Source organism: Pygoscelis adeliae, unplaced genomic scaffold (genome assembly GCF_000699105.1).
Source record: "Pygoscelis adeliae isolate BGI_AS28 unplaced genomic scaffold, ASM69910v1 Scaffold186, whole genome shotgun sequence".
NCBI classification, from domain to species: Eukaryota; Metazoa; Chordata; class Aves; order Sphenisciformes; family Spheniscidae; genus Pygoscelis; species Pygoscelis adeliae.
Genome location: NW_008825071.1, coordinates 4845782 through 4873458, shown reverse-complemented (window position 1 = coordinate 4873458; position 27677 = coordinate 4845782). Strand labels below are relative to the sequence as shown.

At 37.9% G+C, this 27677-nt stretch overlaps 1 protein-coding gene across 1 annotated transcript in view; it reads left to right on the top strand.

Annotated features, from left to right (window-relative positions):
* The first annotated feature begins 1878 nt into the window (after positions 1–1878).
* Positions 1879–27677, top strand: part of MAK (male germ cell-associated kinase) — a 34006-nt gene continuing 8207 nt past the window's right edge. Inside the window, exons 1-14 of the mRNA XM_009326471.1 lie at positions 1879–1964; positions 5179–5528; positions 7258–7312; positions 8253–8374; positions 9443–9522; positions 11250–11382; positions 11481–11652; positions 16519–16686; positions 18474–18794; positions 19924–20114; positions 20651–20781; positions 22482–22613; positions 24429–24503; positions 27270–27398. Coding sequence (XP_009324746.1) covers positions 5428–5528; positions 7258–7312; positions 8253–8374; positions 9443–9522; positions 11250–11382; positions 11481–11652; positions 16519–16686; positions 18474–18794; positions 19924–20114; positions 20651–20781; positions 22482–22613; positions 24429–24503; positions 27270–27398 — 1810 coding nt within the window. The 5' untranslated portion in view covers positions 1879–1964; positions 5179–5427. The remainder of the gene's footprint in view (positions 1965–5178; positions 5529–7257; positions 7313–8252; positions 8375–9442; positions 9523–11249; positions 11383–11480; positions 11653–16518; positions 16687–18473; positions 18795–19923; positions 20115–20650; positions 20782–22481; positions 22614–24428; positions 24504–27269; positions 27399–27677) is intronic.

Genomic DNA, 27677 nt, shown 5'->3' with positions numbered 1-27677 from the left:
AAGGGGCTGGGTCCCCAGCGGGGGCGGTGGGCGTCCCGCCTGTCCGGGGCCGGGCCGTTTGGGGTGGGGGCGGCCCCGGGGTCCCACCAGGAAGAAGGAGCTGCCGGCTTAGGCTGGAGCGGGAGTAGCCCGGGGTCTGTCGTCTGTCGCTGAAGAGGATGGCTTCTCCCTGCCCCCGGGCTGATCGGAGATGGGCCGGGTCACCAGTGGCCTTTCCTCGCGTGTGCGAGGGGCTAGCCCGCTCTTTGGCGCTGGGCTGAGGGGCGAAAGCGCTGTTCGGGTCAGGGGTGCAGCATGTGGAGATAGGGACCCTGCCTGCTTTGGCTCCAGTAAGGCAGGTCCAGGCCTATGACAGCCTGATGCGCTCAGAGTTAATGAGAGGAGGTGAATTCGTGTTTATGACAACCGGGGTGAAACTTCCAGGCCAGGAGGTCTTTGAGTTTCGTAGCCCGAATAAGGGGGAGGAGAGTTGCGCTCCCCTTTCCTCCGTGGGCATATACTAAGGGAGGTAACGGCACGCTCTTGGGAAATAACTGAATGTCATCAGGTGAAACTAAAATTGGCGTGGAAACGGGCATTTATTGAAACTTACAGTGGCGCGGAGGTGTTGAAAGATGAGTAGTCTGTGTTCCTTCTGGACGCCGCCCAAGGCTGGAGACTTGAAAGTCCGGCGGCAGCAGGTCTCACTGAAACCATTGCCGTCCTGAAACTCGCTGTACTGCTCATTACACTGCAGGAAGAAGTTTCACGGGGGTGGGAAGAGGTAACCTTGCTGGCACGGGGCGGCAGCATCCAGGCAGCTCACTGCTGAAACATCCTGAAAAAGTTGGTGTGGATCATTTTGGTTTGAAACCAAAGCTGGTTTGGAACAAAACGAGGGAAAATATTTCCAGCAAACGGGAGTTCCTGCTCTTTTAGATGCCCCGTCCTGAATGCCCGATACAAATAAGTGAAACAACGTATTAGCCTTTTGAAGAGACTTTTTAAAAAAATATATTTAAGGCACTATATTTGAAAGTACAAATATTTATTGTCAATGTTACTAACTTCTTGCTTGCAGCTGAGCAGTCATGCTCTTAAATAACTGCTGGTCTTTGATTAGAGTAATGGATTTGTAGTTAATCTCAAGAACTGGATCCACCTGTCGTGGGACCTGATTACTGTCAGCTTTAGTAATACATAGTCACTACAAATAAGGTTCTTGTAGCAACAATTTGTGTTGGGGTTTTTTTGACTTTTAAAATTTGTATCGGCATACATCCTGTACTGCGCCGTACTGCCGGTTTTCATCATTGAGAGTAGTACCATGCTCTGTGAACGGATTTGGTGATTTCAGCAGTTACTGTAAACAGGTTGGTGAAATTGGGTTGTTAAGTGTTTTGCTTATCTGTGTGGGAGGTCTTTATCGGGTCACATATCCTAGTTTGTATTTTAATTTGAGAGTAGCCTGTTTAGCATGCAAATGTAAAACTTCTGGTAATGCATATAACTTGTACAGCAGAAATGCAGATGACTTGCTGTTATTCATTACAATTTGAAATGTAATTCAGACATGTAAAATAATTTAAAGTTGTTTCTAGTGCTTAAAATAAAACACCAGTAATATAGTAAAAGTGAAAATTTGCTTAGATTATTTAGTACTTGTTTGGATTCTCTAAATTTACACAAATTACTAGGTTCTTTCAAGCTATTGTATTTTGTCCTCTGTTTGTCCCCTGCTTTAATCCTTCCTTAATCCTGTGTGAAGAGATTATGGGCACTATGTCGTTAAGAGTATAAAAACAAGCTGTTGTTTACAATAGGATTTCTCTTTTCAGTTTGGTAGCTGACTATTATGACGATTTTACATTTTAGAGCTTCTTATCACTGAGGAAATAATTTCATATAAGCTTTAGGATGGGAAAGGCCACTTCGGAGGCTTGCGTTAACCAGAAAAGCTAGATTGAGCCCTTGCTTTTCCCCAGGTTGGTACAAAAGAGAAAACTGAACTGCAAATTTGAAAAAAGTAGAGACCACAGAGAAAAAACTGCACACCTGAGCTGGGCACGTGTGGTGCAAAGTATGAAGCGTGCAAAAGTCTGTTGTAGTGAAACATGAATCTCTAGAGCATTTATATTCTAACTCAGAGGTTGACAAACCAGGCTCAGACCAGGCTGATAAACGCAAGTACTTGGCAGCCTCATTTATTCTAATATCGGTGGACGGTGGCGGTTAGAGTCTTGCAGGATCCAGTGCTGTACTTCTTGGTCAGCAAACCTCTGTCACCCTCCACTATTTCTTACGGACTACTGTGTGCCCTAGCATTGCTGAAAAATTGACTGTTTAGTTGTCCACAGAACTCTCTCAATTTTTTTAGATACTTCTGTTTGAAGGATGAATTCTCTAAAAAGTTGGAGAAGAGCCTAGGGTCAAGCGTGATACCTGCAGTCCTTTTTTTCACTGCGTTTGGTTAGTTTTCAGTTGATGATGTCTCGCTGTAGGAGTTCCCTTGTTTGCCTTTTTTGTTAACTGTAAGTGACCAAGACAACTCTTTCACAAGAATCATTAGATGAATGGCCTAGCATGCATCAGTGTGGTGGTGAATGTATGCAGTGTTACAGAACAGACAAAATGCACAATTATGTCTGTCATGTGTTACATTACATAGGACTTCTGGAGGGAAGAAACACTTTATGTGATGCTGTTTCAAGTGCACATGCCGAAATGATAGAATTGGACAAAAGGAATAATTGTAAAAGCATTACATCTATACTCCAAAAATAACTTGGAAAGCTGATAGGATTTCGGCACCAAAATTAGAGGACTTACAGGTCAAAACTTGAGGTTTGAGTCTAGATCGGGGTCTGTTTATTGCAAATACAGAGGTTTTTATCTTGGTATTTTGGTTCACTTCGTTAGAGAGCAAAAAGTTGGGCATGAAAAGCATGCAAGTTCTCCAAATTTTTAATGTATGTAATTCCAGGAGTTCAGGCTAGGGCCATCTTTGGCAGATATTGCTGAATGCTCCCCAAAAACCATGTCTTAATGTATAATGATATTTGTTGAAACAGAGAAACGCAGGCACCCAAATCCTTTTACATTTAACTTTGCTTCCTGTCATATGTCTATGTATACCTATACACAAAATGCGTGCACAGTTCATCGTTGCTGATGCTTTAGATGCAGATGCTGTGTTTTAAAATGTGTATTAGAATACATTCAGAAAGTTTTTTGTTTTTTAAATATATATATAAAAAACTAACAGTTGATAACTTGCAAGATATGAGTAGTTAGTATGTATCTTAACTTGGCATAAACACTTGATCATCTGCTTATTCCTGGAGTCAACAAATAGTTTTGTTGAAGAAATGGCATTATTCGCGGTATTAAAGACTAGAGCGCATGCAGGCACTTTGGGGAATAAGATATAAAGCTGAATTCTGAGAAAAACAATAGGCTTAAATATATGAAAGTCCAATTTAAAACCCAGTCATAATTTGAATTGTCTATGACTTATTTTTTATTAAATCTGTTTTTTAGCTTTGTTATAGAATATGCTATTAACCAGCGATCTTATTTTACTGTAGCAATGACTTTTGGGGGGGATGGATAAAAACTTCTTTATGTTTTTCACTGCTAAACTGGTGGTTGTCTGGTGCAAAGATTATAAATCCAGATGTCCACTCAGTCACTTGTTAGTGGCATTTTGACAGCTGATGTAAGATTCTTCCCTGGTAACAGAAGCAACAGTGAGCAACAAGGTGCACGTTACACGTTCTCCAAGGAAGCAGCATTTCAAGTAATAAGAGCTTAGAAACATCGGTGTGTCGTCCAGGCAGATGTTTCCTTTACGCAGCAGGCTAGTCTACTCGAGAATGCTGCTTTCACACTCATAGGAGGCCAGTTTTATTGTTGATTTTTGCCAGGCCTGTAAATCTCAGGCCTGAGGCTTGTTAACAGCTGAATTTGAGTTCCTTAATCTGTTTGGACAGCCTTACCAGCCTGTAGCTAATTCTGGACTAAGGATAAGGACTACAGAGTTCCATGCTGAATTCTGCATCTCCTATAGAGGTAGGCTGACAGTGGATGCCAGTTGATTTGAGCTTTATTTTGCATTTTCAGACATCAGAAGCAAAAGGCAGAGAGAACGCTGGAATTCAGTTAGCAGTCAATGGTTTGTTTGTGTTTAAGCATTTGGGTTACAGTGAGTAAATGGTACGGCGATTGGTTGTTAGTTTTTCCTAGGCCTGCATAAAGAAGTGGATGACTATGGTGAGTTTGCGTAAGTGCCTTAACATCAGTTTTTAGGATTGCGTCTAGTAGGCAGCCGGCAGTAAGGTTCGAATTAGGATTTGTGCATAGGACCTATGGGAACTGGCCTTCACCTGAAGTGTTGTGACAGATAGTATTGTGTACAATGAAAGCTAGGGTTCGGATTCAAGTTTGGATCAGGATTCAAATTAAGGTTTACATATATTCACAGATGAAGATTCAACATTGTTTAATGGGAATTGCTTTCCAAATGACAACTCAGATCTAGTCTTCCATACCCATGCAAGTGAGCTCTGTATTTCTCTCTGCAAGCCTTGTAAAACCAAACAATAGACTTAACTCTTCAGCCATTACTGTGCCTAATCCTAACTGTGGCTATAGACTAAGAATTCTGTGAACTTCAGAGCAAGATATCCAAGTACAACAACTCGATTTACCTTGGCGAAGAATGCAGCGTTTATCTCGCTTCTTCACCTCCCTTCCTTACTAACTTTAAGCATAGCGAGCCTGCTTGCACTACAGCGTTCAGACCCTAGGTTTACCGCAGCACCCTGTGCAGAATTTGGGTCCTTCCTTCTGTTTTCCCAAACTTCAGCCCTGCCTTCGCTACAGATTAGGAACCTGCTGCTATCTGCAAATTACGAATAAGGAGCTCCATCGGAGGACACCAGTCTTAAATACACTTCTCTGGTTCTAGGGAATTATGACAGTAATCTTGACTCTCCAGTCCCTGCTTACTCTAACTCTAATCCTAGACTATGCACCTTCTGTGGTTTGAAGGATTTAAAGGAACTAGTTATATTGAAGTGTGCTATTTAAAGAACACATACAGATCTGGGGGTTATTCTGTTAGGTGCAAATAATAGAGTGTCTCTTTCCTAAAATACTGTGAAATTACATATTTCCCCCCCCTTTTTTTTTTTTAAGGATCGATGTGAGAATGACTATGTTCTTCTGTCTCTTAAACTTCATATCTGGATCTCAAAGGAGCTGTAATTTGGAGGAGAGTAGTGAATATCCTGCTCCGTTATGAGAAGATACTCACCAACGTAAAACAGGCTGGAAGAAGATTTCTCTAAGAACATCAAAGAACATAGAATCCTTTAATAAAACAGAAGACATTTAGAATTTCATAAGCTTTCCTCTATCTGGGTCTTAAAAAAAAAAAAAAAAAAAATGAACCGTTACACAGTCATGAAACAACTAGGTGATGGCACCTATGGCAGTGTGTTGATGGGGAAAAGCAACGAGTCAGGAGAACTTGTGGCTATCAAAAGGTATGTAACATCTAAATTCAGTAAAGATATTTGCAAAAGCTTGAAGATTTTCACTTTTAACTTTATTGTCTGCCATCTGTGTAAATAGAAAAAAATGTCCCCTTTTTTAAGGATATTAACATAACAAAATTTAATTTTTTTAATTAAGATGCTCAACAAGGTGATCATGGGTCAGACTTCAGCTAACAGATCAATAGAGACACATTAGTTTGTATAAGTTACTGATTTATCTTGGCTTATAAAATTGCATGCTGCTTTTGTTCAGTTCGAACATGCTTCTGTCTAAAAATGTTGTTAGGCTAACACCAAAGGAAAAGCAAAACCGAAATGTGCAGTTGATTAATTAGAGAGTTTGTTTACGAATTGTAAGAATACCCATCTTAATGGGTAGATTTGAAACACCTTCCCACCCCCCCAAATCTTTTTAGGCACTGCATTAAGTTTCAGATATTGCTACAATCTGGTCAGGTAAATAAAGTCGTCTCCTTGGATCTAATAAAGTTGTATTGTGCGTAATCATCAGCGTTGTCATACTTGCCTAAAAATATTATTACAAAACAACAAAAATTGTACTAGAGGAGTGGGGAAGTTCCCCTTGTATTCCTGCAGAATTGCAAGCAGGGTGTAAAGTGTAAGTTGAAATACCAGAAATTGTGTGTTGCTAAGGTTTTTTTCTCCATTTGTGAATTTACTGCAGGAAGATAATTGTAATATAATTGACTTTTGCTTTGAGAATTTCTGAGAATTTCAGGTTTCTCCATATACTGCTAGTACTGTTACCTAAGTTGTTAATATTAATCTAAGCTAAAATAATTGCGATTATTTTCATTATTTTTAGGCAAAAGGAACAACATTTTGTGGGAAGTGTTTTGCATTCTTATGATTTCAAGATTTGGAATTCTTTTGTGTGATTTTTAAGTTTGGGATTTGAGGGAGGACAGTTTTTTGGTTGAAGATACGTTTATTTTAAATTAAAATCTTGGGTTTAAATCTCTTCACTCTAGGCACTAGAACTTTACAGAAACACAGCAAATAACATGATATTCACAACGCCATCCCAAGATCTGAGCAACACTGAATATTCATGTTTGTATCTATGCAAGACTTACAAATAAATGTATTATACTTATATATAACTATTAGTTTAGAGACTACTGTATGTATGTATGAGTATTGCTTGAAAAAATGAAACCATGTTTATTTGGTATTTAATACCTTGGAACAGGTTTGTAAAAATGATTGATCAAGTCAGATGCTTAATTGTAATGTTAAGCAGTCAAGATACTTTGCAGATTTCAAAAATACAATTTTCTTGTTTTCCTAAAATGTGCAGCTTAGGCATAAAGAGGTGATTTGGTTTGAAATATCTGTGGTTTACGTACAGTGTCACTGTTGCTTTCCTTGTTATTAAGAGCACAATTCAAATAATACAAAGGGATTTTGTGTCCCTGATGTTTTTATAAATACCTTGGAGTATCATGGTCTCTCTGGCTAACTACTCCTCTAAAAATATGTTTGCAGTGATTAATCATCAAACACTTAAATTTCTAGCAATTCTAAGAGTTGAGTTTGTTTTTAATTATGTTGCTGATGCATATTCCAGAATGTTGTAAATTCAGTTCAAAATACAGCTAATGCTACACTTGGAAAATAACACGTTTAGATTTTTTGTTCTAAAAGCATTCTGTACTGTTCACTGAAAATACTTTATCTCGGACTTGTATTTCAGAATGAAAAGAAAGTTCTATTCATGGGATGAATGTATGAATTTGAGAGAAGTCAAGGTAAAGTGGTGAACATACCACATATAAAAATAAGTGTCTGGTTAGGTTTGCATGAAGGAAAAGGGCATCTACAACATCCAAGCATAAGGCCAAACTCTGCGAACTCTTTAAATGGGGGTGACAGATTCCACAAAACCATGGCCTGCTGGCACGCTTAGAGCTCCTGCTGCTTTGTGGAATATCCCACTATTCTCAAGCAGTGGCCATGTCTCATAACCAAGCCTCTTGTCTTTGAGAGAAGATAAAGAAATTGATTTTGTGTGTGTGTGTGTTTCTGTGTCTTATTACCCTGCGCTTTCACTTTACTGCCAGATTTCTAGGTGTATATCCAGTCCTTGTATCTTGTATTTGGGGCATTTGTAGAAAGCACTGGGAGTTTTGGCTAGCCAAATGGTAGAATAACACTTGAAATCCTGGGCTTAAATTCCAAGTCATCCCATGTTTTGGGCATCTGATTTTCTGTATATACAAAACTCCCTAACAAAGGAGTTGGGTATCCATAATTTAGGTGTAACTTACTGGAGATTGCACGTAATCAGTATCTCCAAAAAGAACACCTGTAAGAGAATCCTTGTTCATGAAAGTTTCATAACAAAAAAATCGCTGGGTTTTCTTATTCAGTTCTGTGAGCAAGAGCTGTTACAGTTTCAGAACTGTCTTTCATTGTAGGGAATTAGGTTTTTGTGTTAATCTTCAGCCCAGCTATGATGTAATCCTGAGAAATAGAAGATTTAAACTACTATTAATAGCGTTGCTGTTTTTATTTTGAAGTGCTATTTTGTTGTTCTTTGAAACAGAGATTACAAGATAAATACGGATTATCAGATGGACATGTTTTGTAAATTCTGTGCTATAAACTTTTACATGTTAAAAATTTAGTTCTGATAAGGAATCAAAGTCACTGTCGAGTTATCTGAAGCCATATTTTGCTCTATTACAGTCTCTCAAGAAGCTAAATCATGCCAATGTAATAAAATTGAAAGAAGTCATACGAGAAAATGACCACCTTTACTTTGTATTTGAATACATGAAGGAAAATCTCTATCAGTTAATGAAGGACAGGTATGTCTTTTTCACAGAACGAATAGTGTGCTATCATGCTTTATTTAATGATTCTTATGCTATCTTGAAGAACACATTGGAATTTCTGGTTTTGGCTCTTCTTGCAGCCCCACTGATGTCAACAGGAGTTGCTGCACCTGCTTGTCTGAGGGTAGAATTCTGCATTGCTCTGCATTACAATATTGCATATTGTAATGCTTTTGGAAATAAGTTTGTTCAGTTGTTAACACAATAGTCTGCATGTCTTTGGTGTGTAGAGCCATGAGAGAAATTCCAAATACTTTTTTTTTTCTTTATTAGCCTTCACTTTAATGTATGAAGGATTGGATAAACACTGTTCATTCTGCTTTTGCTCATGGATTTGGCTTAAGGTGGGGATGGTCATCTGCCTGTACATGCATGCATGCTCATAAGAAAGACCTGTATATGGACTAACTGTGTGATGTTGCACTCTTGGACAAACAGTACGTAGCAAGGCTTGCAAGGTGGACTTTGGAATAGGACCTGCCTTTTCAGTAACATTTTTCTTTGCTGAATTCTTTTGCCTTTAATGTGCGTTTCCTTCAGACATTGTCATGTACCTTTATCTCCTAATGAGCAAAGCTCTTAGGTTCGCATCCTGAGATAGCCGCTAGCGATATTAGCGCAATGTTACCCTACAGCTGAGAAGCATTGCTCTCAATCAGAGTTCCCGTAAGGGTACCACTGGGTAACACACCTACCACAGTGCTGCGTGCTGTGCGGTCTCTTCCTTGCTACATTACTGTGCATTCCACGTTCCTCTGGTCAAGCACACTACTGGCCGACCAGCTTCTGCAGAGAGATAGGATTGTGAACTTCTCTGCAGAGAAGTCCCTCTGCAGCGCGCTTAAAGTGAGTGAAAGTAAGGCCTGGCAGCAAGCGAGTTTTGAGATGAGAGTCAGTTGCATCTATCTTACTTTGTGCACAAGGCTTGACAGGTCTGTTTTCGTCTGTTCATGATGTGTTGTGCAAAATGAAGAAATACGTATGTTCTGAAAATACATTATTTTTTTAATTATGTGAAGTTGTTAATCTGTTTCTTCACAGACACAAGTTGTTCCCCGAGTCAGTCATCAGAAATATGATGTATCAGATATTACAAGGGCTAGCTTTTATCCATAAACACGGTAAGTTTCATACTAGAGTTTAATTGTGTAGCACTTTTTTAGAAAATAAGATAATGCACAGTAATTACATGAATAAAAATATCTAGCAAAGGCTATTAATATCTCTAATAAAAATTCTTCTTACCTGCTTCAAGCGTGGTGCATTTTTAAACCATACCTGAAGTTACACCTTGTTGTTCTATAATCAGATGTTCCTCTTTCTTTTTGAAAGCATTGGATATTTTTCATACACTGTTCAGTACTTTTTTCCACCTTAGTTACCAGATGAATAAACAAACTAAAGAAACCTGTATGCTGTGCATTGATACTTTACAGATGGCAGTTTCTGCTGTCTTGGGATACTATAACTAATATGATACCCTACATCTAAAAAATATTAAAATAACTTGTTCACTAAGAAATTCAAAGAGTCTCCTTACCAAATACAACCTGGATTTAAATATTTTAAGAGATGGGACTTTTCAAGCAATTACAAGCACAGTCTAAATAAGAGGTGCTGTGTGTTCCCAACAACAACAAAAAGTTTCACAGCATTTTACGAAACTTTTAATTCTCATGTTTCATATCTGTCTGCAGACTGCATTCTGAAATACTGGTATTAAGCTCCTTTGCATTTAAAAAAGTAGTAATTCACTCTCTTGCTCAACTCTTTTATATTGTACTTGTCCTTCACATCACATTGGTATCCCCAAAACTTTCCAAAGGCAATAAAATATTAGCTGAAAATGAAATAAGAAACAATGTTCCCAGCCAGATCTCTGGCTTTCTTGTACCCTGGCAAGGCCTGTTGATGAATTGAAATAAATAATTAGTTCTGTTCAGTATTATCAAATACCCAGAAATTGCCCTTCTATGTCTTTCTGATCAAGATCATATACTGTTCTCTGATTATTAGCATCCTCTTTTCCTTCCTCATTTCTACATGAAATAAATGAGAAAATTAGAATTTAAGAAAAACTGCCATTTCTAAGTTACAATATTAATATTTTGTTTTGACTGAAAGTGTTTGGGAATGACAGGTATGATAAATTTGAACATTTACATTGCACTAATAATTTCAGCTGATTTCTTACAGTGGTTGTCAGTTTCTCATGCAGAAATTGAATGCTTTATTGTAGCAAGTGAATTTCAATCAAATTGATTTATATTATAACATTGTATATACCAATTAAACAGCAGAATTTATATGCTTAGCAACTTAACCGCTTTCCAGGTATGTAGGTGCTCAAGCCAACAGTAAGCATTAAAGAAACTTTATGTGCCTGCACTACTAATATTAACATTCCTGAGCAGAATTTTGATATTTTTTCTATGTCTGTGTCTGCAAATTGTTGTCACAATGATAAATAAACTAGTTAAAAATCGTTCAAGGAACTTTATAAATCAAGTAAGTGTGTCAGATGCTCAATTTTCCATTATCCCAAACTGACAAAGCAGTTGTAGTTTTCACAAAAGATTTCATTCTGAAATCGGTTTGTTGTTTGATATTGCTGCAATAGCCAATTCATTTTCCTTACTGTGTTAATGACAGTTTACATTTGTTAATTTAAGAACACTTCGTGTAGTAATCACTGGAGGGAAAATGTGCATGCTTGGGGGGGAGGGGGGAGGGAGCTATATTCTTCCAAAACATCCCAAAGTAAATTTTGGATTACTGTAATAGAGGTTGCTGTTTAAGAAGTGATGACACAGTAATTCGCCATTCTTTTCTGTCTGGTCTTCTATAGGATTTTTTCATAGAGATATGAAGCCTGAAAACCTTCTCTGTATTGGACCAGAACTTGTGAAAATAGCAGATTTTGGTTTGGCTAGAGAACTAAGATCTCAGCCACCTTATACAGATTATGTTTCTACCAGGTGGTAAGTGTATTGTATATTAAGAAAATAATACATTATCTTAACTAATGACCTTTCTCTTAGCATTTTAATTTATCTATTATTTCTTTCCATCCTCATAGGTACCGAGCTCCTGAAGTTTTGCTAAGATCGTCTATTTATAGCTCACCTATTGATATGTGGGCAGTTGGCAGTATAATGGCTGAATTGTACACACTAAGACCTCTTTTCCCAGGCACAAGTGAAGTAGATGAAATCTTCAAAATTTGCCAAGTATTAGGGACTCCGAAGAAGGTAAGACTTTCAGAAGAAGTCACACAATAGTGTTTAAAAAAAAAAAAGTTAAATAAAATTATTATAAAACATTGAATGTTATCTCTCAGAACATACCTATAAATTACTGTTTTAGTAAGTTTCCTGCAGACTTAAGGTTTTCTCAACTGTATTTCTTTTAAGCTTCCATTAAGGCATGTAATGCTAGTCTTTTGTTGTATATTGGCATCCGTTGTATATCATACCATTATGAGTAGCCTTGCTCTCCTCTGATGAAAGCCAGATAAAATTGCTTAATTTAGTTATTTAAAGCTATGCCTATTGGAAAGAAAATCAGAAGTCTCCTGAGATTTCATTTTGCCACAGCTGATATGCTTTCCTTTCCCGAAAGTGTAATTCTTCAAGGCTGGTACCCAGAGTTTGGAGCTTATAGAAGATATCGTAAATAAGACAAATTACGCTTTTCTTATTTTTAAAGCTTAAAGGAAACACTTGATCTCACACACAGATCTCTCATAAAATATTACTAGCAATAAAAAGTAATGGAGGAAAAATGTGCAGTATTTTAGAGAGGAAACAATTATTTTCAATTATTTTCTGGAAGGGCTAAATACTATTTAAAATTACAAGGAAGGTTTGGGTAGTGCATATAAAATGTATGCAATTATATTTACTACAGTTAAAAAGTTGCATGAACATGCAAGAAAAGAGTTTACCTTCAATTTTGAATAAACTGAAAAAAGACGATATAAATATTTTTTGGAGAATAAGAGATGGCACATGTATATCAGTACTTTATGGACGCAAACAGAACTTTGTGAAATAACTCGACTGAACACACTCTGTAGATCTGGAAAACCTAAGGGTGGGAGAGAAAAACATCGATTTCATTGGTGTTCTACTGATATAAAATAAAGCATAATTCTTGTCCAGTAAAGGAGCTGTTATCACTAGAGGAGTGAGGAACAGAAAACTTAAAACAGAAATAGATTAAGCTTAGCTAGGAACATGCAGAGCTTGAAGTGGTGGGAAAACATCCAAGAGAACATACTGAGAAACAGGTGCAAACTCATGACAGAGCAGAGAGTAAAAGGTCAGAGGTGGAGAGTTATAGATGATATGTTGTGGAAGTGAAAATTGAGTCTAGAGGACTAAGTGAAGATTGCTATGATGTGTAAAACAGTGCTTGCTGTGACAATTGTGCATCAGAAAAAATAATGTGTAATATGAGCAGTATTTTAAGACCTGAGGTTTCAAACGTTAAGTTTCTTAAGCAGCTCACAAGTCTAGGACAGTAAGAACGTTTTGATGTATATTAAGAATATCTGTGAAAGAGCAACATACTACAACTTCTGGAACATTTTCAATGTATAGTGTAAACAAGTTCTGGAAGTGCAGGGAAATCAGAGAGAGATTTTCACCGTGTGTAGTAGCAAAGCAGTGCTGAGCTGACTGCTGTGGTTTTTCTCTAACCTTGTAAGTAGTTGAACAGAAGCAAATCGTGACTGTTTACACTGTCATCTGCTGACTAGCAAGCTGATCGCTTGGGAAAGCACGGAGCCGAGTATTTCAGAGAAAACTGTAGCTTCTTCTAAAGACCCTAAGGGTTAGAGACACTAAATCAGCCCTCTAGGATCAGGAAGCTGTAATTATTCCTTTGTGCCCCTGTCATCTGCTGGGCAGAGTTGGGAATTTTATCTCCTTACAACGATGCTAAGACATTCTTCAGGGTGATCACCATGTAAGAAGAGTACTTTAATATTATAATAGGAATTATCGCAACAAATGATGCATTTGTTACAAGTGAAGTACTGTTCTGCATTCTGAAAAACACCAGCAGTTATTTTGATAGTCTGGTTTTGCAGATAGTTTTACAAATAGTATTTTTTTCAGCCATATATTTTCATTTTTTCCATTATCCTGCAATAAGGAATTACAGGAATTACACCCAGAAGCTATCTTCATTCCAATTTGCCTTCCTTTGTTTAGGTCCATAATACCATACTAATGACTTCTGTGAGTTTGGGTATTTCAAATAGTGACAGGTAACTATTTTGCTTTACTTCATAAATGAAGTTGCTTTATTTATAAAATGCTGCTTTATTCATTTTATAAATAAAGCAATAAGCTGCACCATTCAAGTACTGGTGTGATGGTGCCCTAGGAGTATGCCAATTCAATGAAAAAGCTGATGACGATGTGAAAAGGAGAGATTAATGAAATGCATTTTCATTAGTTGAAGGTTGGCAATGGCACTTTAATTCTAGATTCATTTTTTTATAAATTAAAATGTATTTTTCATTTTTGCACTTGTACTATTTTCACCCTATCCCTGTATTTCACCAGTTCAACATTCAGCCCTTGTTACTTCATTCTAAATTGTTCTTTTATCACTAGCTCTGGCAGACAGAATGTCACCAACTCCAGTAAAGGAGGGAGATGCAGCGGAGGAGGGAAGACTACCTCCATTAATTTAAATGAACAAATTATTCTCTTAGGTAGAATAGGAAGTCACTTGAAGTCTTGAGACTTATTTTAACCAGACTTGGTTTATAATTATGTTTGAGTTCTCTGATTACTATAGACTGTGTTAACAGAGCTAAAACAGTAAGTTGTTGATGTACATAAAAAGATGAGTAGTAGCTAACATGGTATCTTAAGACCAAATTCCATCAATTCAATCCAATTTACTCCTGTAGCAGTGTAACAAGCTTTGTGGATAGAGGAGAAGCACTAATATCATACATTGTCTTCAGTAAGGCTTCTGACACTGCCCTTCATAACATTCTCATCAGCATATTTAGATAAACAAACTGCATGGTAAGTGCATACCTGTTTTGAAAGCCGCCTTTAGAGAGTAAGCTTTACTGGTTTGCCTTCAAAATGAAAGATAGATTGTATTAAAGGCCTTCTGATGGAATAGATTCTACTTCTGAAGTTGGTAGATAGCAGGCTGGGAAGGATTGAGTATGTTAGAAGACAAGATTAGAATTCAGAGTTTCTTATAAAATTAGAGGTGTAGCTTTTAAAAAAAATTTTTAGTAGTGTGTAGAATGCTGTACTTAGGCAGGAATAATCAGCTGCATAAATATCTGGGTGTCCTGGTTTTGGCTGGGATAAAGTTAATTTTCTTCCTAGTAGCTGGCATAGTGCTGTGTTTTGGATTTAGCATGAGAATAATGTTGATAACACACCAATGTTTTAGTTGCTGCTGAGCAGTGTTTATACTAAGTCAAGGACTTTTCAGCTTCCCATGCGCTGCCAGCGAGGAGGTGCACAAGAAACTGGGATGGAGCATAGCCAGGACAGCTGACCCAAACTGGCCAAAGGGATATTCCATACCATGTGGTGTCACACTCAGTATATAAGCTGGGGGGAGCTGGTCGGGGGCCAGCGATCGCTGCTCAGGGACGGGCTGAGCGTCGGTCGGCAGGTGGTGAGCGGTTGCATCAATTGTTTTTCCTGGGTTTTGTTCCTTGCTCTCTCTCTTTTGTTGTTTTCCTTTTCATTACAATTTTTATTATTATTATATTTCAATTATGAAACTGTTCTTATCTCAACCCATGAGTTTTCTTACTTTTGCTCTTCTCATTCTCTCCCCCATCCCACCGGGGGTGAGGGAAGGGTGAGTGAGCAGCTGTGTGATGCTTGGTTGCCGACTGGGGTTAAACCACAACACTGGGGATAACTATCCAGCTAACGCACCTGTAGAAGAGGATGTAGGAGCTATATAATGCATTATGTCAACAGTATTCTGTTGCAACGAAGACAAATACCATACCGGTGTGTAGAGAAAGGAGTATTCATACGTCATCCACTGACGTATGAACTAATCTTTCTGTTCCACTTGCTATGTTATATCCAGTTACAAGTTTTGCCTTTCAAGAGAGAAAAATCAGAGTCTGGAGAAGAAGAAAAACTTAAAAAGCCTAGACCCAGGAACTCAATTGTTTGCGTTTCTTTAGCCTATAGAAAGGAAGACTGGAAGAAAGGAGAAGAAATACACCTAATGTATAAAAAGGCTGTTCTAGAGAGAAGAAAGAAATAGTCCTTCTTGGTATCCATGGATGATAGCACACTCTACAACAGTCTTGTCTTGTGTAAAAGAGAAACCTACATCTTTCTAATCTTGAGGAAAATTAAGCTCTGGAATAGACTGTTTAGAGTGGTTGTGGAGTGCCGGAAACTGGAAGCTTTTTGAGACTAACGCCTGTCAGGAAGGGACAAGGGCATGGACTAGATGATCTCTTGAGGTCTTTGATAATCCTGTGATTCTGTATTCAAACAGTGCAATTATGAAGCAACTAAGGACTTCAGGGTTTACTTTTGGAAAGTTAAACACTAAAAAAAAAAAATGCATCTGGTCGTCATGGCTTTTTTCTGTTGCAAAGTGTCTAAACACTATTTAATCATTGACTATCTTAATGGTGGAATCAGTGGTATATTGTATAGGCTGCATCATGGTTACACAACCATGGTATGCTGGGTGGAAGTGCCTCACCTCTACTATTCCTATAAAGAAGGTATGTTGAAGTCAGCTGTTGGAGCTCATTTCTGTGGTAGACGGGATGTTCGGTACCGCTCCTGGTACTGCTGCACACACTTCTCCTTCAGATAGAACACGTCCAAGTGTGGTATCCACAATGACAGTTCCACCTTTACCTATAGGAGAGCTTGAGAAGGACTGCCATTGGAGACTACTGCTGCGTTCACTGGTGGTGTAACAGTTGTAATGGAAAATAGGAATGCCTGTTTTCCACTATATAGGAAAGGAGCTACGCAGACCAAGCGTGACTCAAGCTGCATAAAATTAAATTTGATCTAATACCTCAAAGGTATATGGTCTTTGTTCTTTTTTGGTACTCATTTTTCTTTCCTTTGAAACAGAGTGACTGGCCAGAAGGATACCACCTTGCTTCTGCAATGAATTTCCGTTTCCCACAATGTGTCCCTATAAGTCTAAAAACTCTCATCCCAAATGCAAGCAATGAAGCAATACAGCTTATGAGTGATATGCTGAACTGGAATCCAAAGAAGAGACCTACAGCAAGTCAGGTCTGAGCACTTGAATGATTAAGTATAAGACTGAATCTTCTTGCATTGTTAAAAAATTGTAGATACAGAAAACAATTGATTGTCTTAATACTGATGGCCAGAGAAATGTCTCCTCACTTTGAACGCTTTGGTGGGAATGAGGCTGAGTAGTGAGGAGAGAAAGTTCTAAACCTGGCTCAGCAGACATCATAAACTCTTTAGTTATTTCTGCAATGTTGTCTTCTGTATTGGCACATTCTAAAACTTTCTTTGTACAGGACAGAGAAAAATCTGAGCTGCAAGTTTCCTGAATTGTAACTATGTCACTTCTGCCGCTGCCTTTTTCTTCCCCCATCTGTACGAAGGGGGATATTGAAAATTAAGCTTCACTTTTTGTGAAGCTGCAGATGGAATGCACTATGGAAGAGCTAAGGATTATTTTTACTTGGAGATGGAATGTAAACTGTACTAAGTGATAAGGAAAGAATGTTGTGAAGAACATACCAATAGGTCACAAAGGTCACAGTTTTTCTCCGAGTTAATTTTAAAAAACATATTTCAAGTACCAAAGATGGTTACATTCTACTGATTTTTTTTTTTGAGTATTCATACTTAATGCAATCTTATTTAGAAGGTATAAAAGGGGAATACAATTGGGAAAGAAAAAAGACGTATCGCAAGTTATCCTAGGTGGATGTAATGTAAGTGATTCAGAAGTGGTTAAGCAGATGGTACCAAGAAAAGCAACCATTTCTCTCCACTTTATAAAGCATATCTATTGTTATAGTCACTGAGATCTAACTGTAGTCTGGTGCTATATATCTCTACACAGAATCCTGCATGGTGCTTTATGAAAGCAAATAACCAGCTTTTGCCCAAGTGAGTTGTCAAGGAAGCAGCTGCAGCAGTTGTGTAATCCACAGCCAAAAGGGAGAGGTTAATGCACATACATGGAAATGTGTACAAAGGCAGCAATTCTCAAGCACAGCTGAGGCAAAACATCTCTTTGAGAACTAACAAAGAGTAGGATCCTTCCCAGAAGGAGTAGCAGAGTGTGTTGTTTTGACATAGGAGGAGCTGTGTTAGTAAGGCATGTCCGTGCTGTGCGGTGGACGTGAAAAGGTCAGAGGAAAAGAATGAAATACACATCTGCCTGAAGATAGACACTGTAGTTTCCTAATAAACACCATGAAGGCACAGCAAGCACAGTGACTGTACTTCAAAGCAAAACAAAAACAGGGAAAGCTGGTGATAAGAAAATGAAGGAGAAACCTTGCTCATTAACATCCTCTAATTGTAAAACCCATTAATATTAAATGGCAATCATAACACTTTGGGTTTTTTGTTTTTTGTTTTTTTTTAATTTAAAAAAAAAAAAGCTGTTCATCAAGTTGCCAAAACATAGTTAGCAGTGGAAACATGTAATAAAGCATGTGGTAAAGGTAGTGGAGACTACCTGTTTTAAGATTGGAATTTGTTAATGCATAAATATAGAATGGTGTTGAATGTAAAATGCACCTCGAAACACAGACTCCACAAAACCTAGAAGTAAAGGAGGGAAAGAAAGGATGTGACTGCTGTAACATGTACATGTGGATCCATCTTACTAAATTATATGATGGGAAGAGTTTAAAATACAGAACTGACAGTTATCAATGCACAGTTTCAATATGATCTCATTATGCATCCATCTTGCATTTGTGCTGTAGAGCTTGCTCAAATGCTTCAGAAACCTGCTTAGATCCTTGATGAGGTTACCAAAGTCAACTTTTTGAAGTAAAATTAGTATGTTATATCTTCTTCTCCAGGCTTTGAAGTACCCTTACTTTCAAGTTGGCCAAGTTTTAGGACCTCCTCCGCAGTATCTGGAGAAACAGACTCCTATTAAACCAGTTCAGCCAACGGAGCCAAACCCAGCTTTACCTAAACTGGAAGCTATATCCAGGCCAGAACCTCTGTCTTCACCTGATGTACCTGACAAAACAGAGCCACAGCCCCTGTCAAAGGTTAACCACCAGCCTCTCCAGCAAATTCAGTTGCCTCAGAACACAGCTAACCAGCAAGTACCAAAACAGCAGCAACCACAGGCACAACCATTTTTTCCAACTATCAATAAAAACTCATCGCCAGTAAGTTGTCTTCAATAAATGGTGGTTTTATTAAAAGTTCTTACTATATTCAACCAGGCGATCCCTTGAAAATCGTCATACTTTTTATTAGAGGAAATATAGATAGATAATTAGGGACTAATTAATGATATAACTGGCCACTCACTGAAATTTTACAGCAAATCAGAAGAATACATTGCTTGTAACAACGTATGTTCATTTATAATAGCCTTTACTGGCATGCTTATGCAGTAATACAGTTATGACAACTATCGTTTATTGACTTTTGAGAAACAATTCACAAAAATATTGTTAGTATACAACAGAGGAGTGGAAAGGGAGAACTTCGCTTGCCTCGAGCAGGAAAATACCTGAGAAAGCTCAGTCTTGTTTATGATGGTAGTTCTCCAACTACCACCTGTTGGCTGCTAGTAGATAGTTGCAAAGTGAGCAACACTTGTAATCACATGGAACTCGACACTTCGTCCAATTACTAAGCTTGTAAGATTTTTTTAGCAAGATGAATACTAAACTTTGGTTTACAGTCATCTTTTTGCTTTCCACTTACACCCACTGAACTACAATGTAAAGTATGTTAAAAATAACAGGTATTCAGAAAATACTGGAAAGCAAACTACAGTCAGATGAAAGGACAGCTTTAAAATCTAATAACTTCTTTGGAAGAGAATGTTAAGGGAAGTCCTGACTAACTTCTGTTATTTGCTGTATTTACTTTGGGGCCATGGCAATTGGCACTCATAAACCCTGAGCATGATTGCTGTGCATGTTCTGCACCACTGTGCCCTACTTGACAGTTCATCTACCACTGCCTAGAGCATGAGTTCAGCAAGATGCCAGTAGTAGAGGCCGAGCACTGAACTGGGTCTGCAAATAGAATGTTAACTTCGCTACTTCAGATAGTTTTGAGCAATTTAAGGAGGACAGTCCAGAAAAGCTACACTCAAAATACCTGCCAGCATTATTGCTATGTTTTGTGCTTAAAAACATTCTAAGACTATGAGCAAAATAGGCACAACACAATGGGAAAAATTCCCTCAAAGTTCTTAAGCGGTAGTCAGGAAGTGAACTAGATACAAAATATAAAATTTTAGAATTGAATTGAAGCTTTTTTCCCCCCTATTTAAAATAGAAACAAGCAGCTAGTGGCCCTCAGAATGGTGCAGCAGGTCCTAAAAGCTGCAGAAGACGATGGGGTCAGACTTTGGTAAAGGCTGTGGATAGCTGGGATGACTTGGATGACACTGAATTTGGAATGTCATGTTCAAAGAAGCCTAGCATTGCACTGTTAAAAGAAAAGAAAAACAAGGAATGTCTTTTTAGGTAAGTCCTGTAATTATAAAATCACAATTTTTTTAGTAAACAGTTTCCAGTAGATTGATTAAGACAAATCTGCTAAAATTTAAGTCACCAAACGTTTGCAAGAGTGCAAAGAGCTGTATGAGCAGACCAGCTTTGGGTGTGGTGTTGATATAGCGCCAGTAATATCCAAACTGAATCAAATTTGTTTTCAGGCACTGTATGGTTTAGGTGTTTGTCATGTTATTAAGAAACTCTGTGTTTTACTAAAATCAGATATACTAACTTCATTTCCTTTGTCAGTTAAGTTAGGAAAAGTTCTGCTACAGTTATCCACATTTGCTTTTATTCAGTAGTGTTGGATGCACTACTTTTTTCTTTGAAGTCCCAGGTCAGACTCTCATGAGGTATGAGATTTGGCTGTTACTTTCTGTAAGAATAAATTCTACTGATGAAGGCAAGATAAGAGAAGAACTCTGTACTCTTCAGGCCGGGGTCAGCTTGTGGTATTCTGAGCTGGAGTTGTTGGTCACATTGTTTGAACATTTTGGTTTTTTCAGTGTGCCAGAACCAAAAGCTTCATGCTGTATCCAGCCAGGATGGGAAAATAAGGTTCCGATGAGAAATGATTCTGGAAGATCAAATACATCAGCAAAACAGTACTATCTAAGACAGTCAAGATATCTACCTGGTAAGGGTAAAAGTCAATATATATGGAAAATACAAGCGGTGAACAATCTATGTACAGTACATTTAAACTTTAGATTTCACACTAGATAATTTCACTTTTCATAACCAGGCTAGATTTTCAAGTTGTGGACTAAATGCCTTTCCCAGAACGTACCTCATCACAATTGATGCAGAAGGTCCTGGCTATGTAAACATGGAAGGGAGCTCAACACTGCTTGTACATCATAAAAGTTCACAGGCCCTCTTATGACCAGCAACATACAAAACCCTCAGTAACATGAATCCAAGATCTCTTGAATTCCTAGGAGTATATCCTGATTGACCATAAGCAAGTGTATCTGAGGACTAAAGAAACTACCTGTATATAAATATATAGTGCATAGTTCTCAGTTTTGCAGTATCAGGAGGTTTGGGGTTTTTTGAACTTTAAAGTTCTGATAAGCACAGTTACCCTTCTTGGTAGGAAGTGTTTAGAAATATCAGCCACTTGCACTGGTAGGAATTCACCCACTCACTTCCCTTCCCAAGGCAGTCATCCTCCTTAAAAATAAATAGATAGCTTAGTCTAAATCTGGGTGATTTTATCAGGAAAATAACATGAAACGATGTAATTGCTAGGAATAAGAATGGGAAGGAGAAAGAAAAGGGAATGTTTCCTTCAGTTAGTATTCTGAATATATTGCATAATCAAATGATTGCCGTGGTGTCTCGCTTAGTATCTTTTCTTTATTGCCATGACGGTTTGCACAATTACAGTATGTGTATCATGACTTCTAACGTAATCCACATACAAGAATTTAGGTGGCTCACAGAGGAGTTCCTGATTGTCAGGCAAGTTGTTTGGTTACAATATATCACTAATTTCTCAGGAATTCATTAGGCCAGTGATGACTTCTGAATATGAAATCGCTTCTTGAATGTTAAATAGGATGCCCAGAGACTTGTGAGTTTAAGTCCAAAAAGAAGGGAAAAAAAAAAGGGGGGGGCGCTTCCCTATCTAAAGGTAACACAAACAGAAAGTTCATCTCTATTTCTTACCTTTTTTAATCTTTTTCTATTTCTATAATAATTTTTTATTCTAATGTCTCTCTGGTTTTAGCGGAGTTTTCAATGAGAAAGGCATAGACATAAAAAATAATATCAGCTCTTAAGAGAATAATAGCTCCAAGAATCAAATTTGTTATTTTTCTGTATTTCTTTAGTTCTGTTACCATTAGATCTGGGAGCTGCTTTCATGCTGTGTAATCCCATTAACTCTTGTAATGCTCGTAACGTGCTGAAGTAACAAGAACCTCTTTGTCCTACTTTTGAACTTATCCCTTGAAGAAATAGTTTATTTTCAGCCTTGAGAACCCTCGTTTTTGATAGGTATTTTTAATTTGTGTTAATTGTTTGAGTGTCAAAAATATCAATAATGAGATTATGGTTTTATAGAAACCAAGTAACTGTACTCAAAAGGCATTTAAAAGTTCTCTTGAAAGCATGAAGAGAATTGTTCTTAAATCAGTGTCTCTAGTTTTCATGGTTTGGCTGAAAAATCTAACCTAATCAATGGACATTGTTCTTTTACGTTAATGGTGTTTACATTATACCACAAATAATTCGGTGTTGTTTTACCGTTCTAGAAATGTCAATTTTTCATTGGTTAAATTATGTTTCAAAATTGGTATTTATAACACTTTCCATAATTTGTTTTCTAAGGTGTAAACCCTAAGAGTGTCTCTCTAGTAGCAGTCAATAAAGAAGGATCACATGGAACCTGGAACAACCAGTTGTTTTCTAAACCACTGGCACATACTGGAGGAGGAGTGACTTTCAACAGAAATACTACAGGTAAATGTGTAATTAAAAGCCGTCACATTATATCTCATCGTACTTCACTGAATTAATTTAGTTAAGACCATCTGTTTTAACTTCTGTTGTCAGGCTTAGCTTCTAGGCTAACTTTTTTTTTTGGTTGTTTTTTTTTTTTGTCCATAATCTTAGACCGTTATTTTACTGTATGAATTTAAGCAAATAGTTTGACCTCATTACTGCCTGGTCAGTGTGCCGTGGAAGACTATCAAACAGCAGTCTCACATAAGAAAACAAGATGGTGGGTGGTGTGCTCATGTGATAACAGTACTGCCTAATATTCTATACATGTCTTTTAACAATCTGCTAGCCTTGTCCTAAATACTTTGCTGCGTGAAAAGTCCCCTTATTTTCAGCAAGGAACTTTCAATAAGGTGCCTTTTGGTACTACGTTTTGTGAAGAACACCATTATCAACGTTTTATAGAGTGAAGACTAAGACTAGTTAAACGGTTTATCTAAGATTTCACTGAGGAAAGCATCAGGTATCTTCTGACCTCCAAGCCCTATATTTTAAGAACACAGTCCCATCACCCTGTTATGGGAAGTTACCTGGTTAACAACTTTGCAGCCATTGTCCAGCTAGCGTGAGTCACACCCAAATACCTTAATGCCAATAAACCACTTAGCCTTACATGCTTGTACAGAAAGAACTTTAGAAGGTTTGTTGATGTACAGATGCTGCGCCCCTTTTTAATAGAACTTCAGTAGCCATTCTGCAGTGTCAACAAATCTGATTCTCCCTCTGAAAGTCATGTGAGCTGTAAGTTGTTCATCTGAAATTATGTGAAAGATTTTAGGAAGTGGAAAAATAACAGCACCTACCAGAATTTTGATGGAATAGAATGGACTTTTTAAGCAATCATCACATGTACCTTTTTCTTTTCCGAAATACAGTATCTGGGTGCCTCAGAATTAATATACTCAAAAAATAGTCTTGCAAGGGAATTAGGCACAAAAAGGCAAAGAGCTGTTTCCAAAAGTATGCATCAATAAGCTAGACATCTACCTACTGAATTGCACTGAGAATAAAATTAAGATGAATGCTAACGGTAAAAATCCTGCTTTTGTCTTACTGGCTTACTTTGGGTATCTACCAAAAGTTTAAAGAAAAAACCCCTAAAACTGATTATTTTGTATGTTTGAAAATACTTGGTATTATTTCCATCAGTATCTTAAATTGCATGCTGTTTCATATACTGGGGAGGCAACAACATTTAAGACAGATACACATGAAACCAGGATAGCTGGAGCACCGATCGCGGAAATAACACACATGTAAATTATGTATGCTTTCTTTTTTCATATTGACAGAATTGAAAGTTGACACTGTGCTGTTTACTGTTTAAATAACTATGTTTAGTGTATTTAAGTGCTTATTTTTTGTCCTCATCCACAACATTGCCCTAAGGTGAAATAAGATAAGAGCAAATAGTTACAAATACTTTATTTATGAAGAATTGTATGGTTATGATCAGTCAACTTTGCAGATACGCCTGAGTGCTTAAACTTGTGGTTTATGTATTTGTGTGACTGGAATGTGATTGCATTATTGGTAAACCACGTTTTTATTCCATTATTAGAAAGGACCTTGTAAAGTAACTTGTTAGAGTAACATTTCCTGCTTGAGAAAACACAGGAATGAGACATTATAGTTACAAAAATGTCAGATATTTGTTCTTTCTTGCTTTGTTTTCCCTCATTTCTTTTACATCACCTAGCCAGGTTCTTCATACACTTTTTCTAAAATTCTGTCTTTCTATCTTTTTCTTCCTTTCATTTTCTTTGTCTACAGATGAGAACTTAATTATACCTATTGAAAAGCTATCATGCAAAGAAAGATTGGATGAAAGATTAGAGGATCCAAAAGGTAATTTATAGCAATTATAGCCTGGTTCTTTGCACATTTCATATTTATGTTTTACATTTTCTTGTAAAAATTGCACTTATACTGCAGATTCCAGGTGATCATATACTTCATTTTCAGTTGTAATCTGCTTTGTCGAACCTTGCTCTCTTCATTGTGACTTCTTCTGGACTCTTGGCACTTATTGTGCTTTAAAAGACAAAGAATATTTTACCCTAATTATAATCCACAGCATGTCACTGCACTGTTGCTGGATAATGGTGAAGAAGCGATCCTGAAGCGGCAGCGTATGCATCTCTCCTGAAGGACTGCTTGTTCACAACAGCACTTGGGACTTGCATCATTGACTGCTTTCTGATTCTCTATCTGTTACACCGATTTTAGAGCGCTATGATTGCATAGATTTTGGTGGAGTTACCTTAGTGTAAGAGGGGTGGAAACTCAGGTTTCCAGGCAGCCTAGTTTGTGTCTAAACACATTGTTCGCTGCGAGCGTTGTAAAGCTGCTGGAATGTTTCACCTCTCCCGGTTTCTGGCCCCTCTGGTGTGTACTGCCTGTGTGATAGGTCTCATTGCAGCTATTCATAGGGTGTTTTTAACTCACTACCCAGCACAAACGAGTCAGTGACTTTATCCTTTATGAAGAATCAGGTATGTGTTGTTTGAGGGTAGGGGATACGGCCTGGGCCATGCTTACACTTGCTGACATCATGGCCATGAGTGCTTGCCTGTACACCTGCTGCCAGACCTCCTGGATGCCTCATGGATGAATACTTCTATAGCAAGAACTCCTTCTTTTGTGCAGCAGTGGTCAGAGGTAAGGAACTGTGCTTTTCATAGGATGTTTTTTATTTGTAGTTTTTCTGTTATTTTACACTGAACTTTTTTTTCCCTCCTTCCCTTGTTCTCATCCAACAACAGATCACCCCTTCAGACCTCTCAGTTTCACCCAGACTGTTCCTCCTGGCTCCACTCTTCCATTTCCTGCGGAAGAGTTCATAAAGGACATTGGACATTGAGAGGTAAGGAGAACCAAAAAATGGTTGAGCAATTTTTGACAGATAGGCAGCTTTGCTGAGCTGTAGATAAGAAGCAGACAGAAGTAGTCTTTTTGAGGTTACATTAATTGAGGCCTGTTATGTTCTTATTTTCAGACCTCAGAATTTTAAGAAATGCTACTGAGCTGTCACAGCAATGAACCACTCCCAGTGAAATAATTAGGAACTGGGGGAATAAGAGAATGTGTGTGTATGTGCACAGGCAGGTAAACGAACCACTAAAACTGTGTTGCTTTTCTTTTTCAGGCAAATTCCTGAAAAGGAAGAACTTAAAGACTACGAGAAAGTTAAATTTTATTAGAATACTTTAATAAAGTTGTATTTTTCCCCAGGACTTTTGCGTCATTCTTTACTGTGCTGGAGACTGGCATCAACTGGACACAGGGAAACCACATGGAGACCCAGCTATTTGCAGGACTGATAGAAGTGACAGATTGAGGAGACTGGCAAAACTGAGTTAGCTGAAGGCTTTTTTTGTTAGTGCTCCTGAGCAGGGAGGTATGCAGTGATCCAACACGGCTGCAATTAGCTGAGGATACCTTTTTGGGTTTGTAGATGACCAATTTTGCAGCTTATAGGTCCACTGCTCTGAGCTCTGAAATTATCCCAGAGGACCGAGAGTGTTTGTGTGAAGAGGAACACTTTGGGATTGCACTGAGGCCAGAGATTTAGGAGACAGAAAAACTGTCAAATCAGATACTGCGTGTTTTACTGCAACTACCATTGAAACCATGCTGAATATTACTATGATAAAAATGCTCACACTTGATAAAGGTCAAATTAAAACTACTGTGTATGGCCTTGTAGTTCAGAAATTTAACACTACTGAATACAGAACCACACCACTGGAGAAAAGCATTTCTCTCTGGACATTGTGCCAGCACAGTCTTAACACTGTCCCAAGTAATGACAGACATGGAGAAGGTAAGAAATTTTCTTGGAGCAGTGAGTCTAAATATTATAACAGATCCCTCTGCCATTGGACAATGATTTCAGTACTGATTTCGTGTGTAAATGCACAGTGTTTCTCGCTTCCAAATGAGAATGGTTGTGTCAACCTTCCCAAGGTAGCACTGCTTTCAAGAAAGATCTGGACCAAAACTAGGCACAACAAAATCATAACCGGGGTTAAAGAAAGAGGGTAATTGGGTCTGACTGTTATAGCAGGCCTTTAACTGTGGAACCAGCAAAGTCAACTTCAAGTGGTGCACGACTTCCCACAAGAGAAGTTTGGTTCCATTATTTTAGATAGATTTAGGCCGAGCATGTTGGGCACAAGAGTACTGTTGAGTGCTAGTTTTCAAATACTGAAGTGCTTAAACCAGCTTCCAGCAAAGCAAGTAGCTGTAAGTAAGATCCTGCCTTTCTCTAAAACTCAGTGTAAACCTTTCATTAAACTTAGACCACATAGAAAGTACTAATGAAATGTTCATCCTGCTCTCTTGTCTTTATTCCCGCTGAACTGCATATCAGATGTACTGGATCTGCAACTTAGTGAGTTTGTTAGGGGCTGTAAAGGGTCCAACTAATATACAGAACAAAGAATGTATATGTACGTTTTTTCAACAGGGAGTTGGAAAAAACTAGGGAGTTTTTAAAGAACACTCATACTTACTCTTGTGGTACTGCAAATGTATTTTGAAGTGACTATAAAAACTAGGCAAGGTTTCCTGTATGCAGCTGAAAATACTAAAACTCTGTAATGTCAACAGGAAATCCTGGCTTTGTAAGTGGTGCTGCTTACAACCCATCAGGAGTATATATCCCCTCCTTTCATAAAAAAGAGGTTGGATCAGCTGGACAACGGATACAGCTAGCTCCTCTTGGTGCACCTGCATCGGGTAAGGAACATCCTTTTACCATACATATCTGAGACAAAGAAATGTTCATTTCCTATGCTTCCTAAAAGATTTATTAGCCCTTAGTAAGGTTTTCCTCAAGTTTTGTAAATAAAATTCTTGGGCATATATTGTTCTTAACATACGTAAATTGAATCATACAATCATAGAATCATTAAGGTTGGAAGAGACCTCTAAGATCATCGAGTCCAACCGTCAACCCAACACCACCATGCCCACTAAACCATGTCCCTAAGTGCCTCATCTACACGTCTTTTAAAT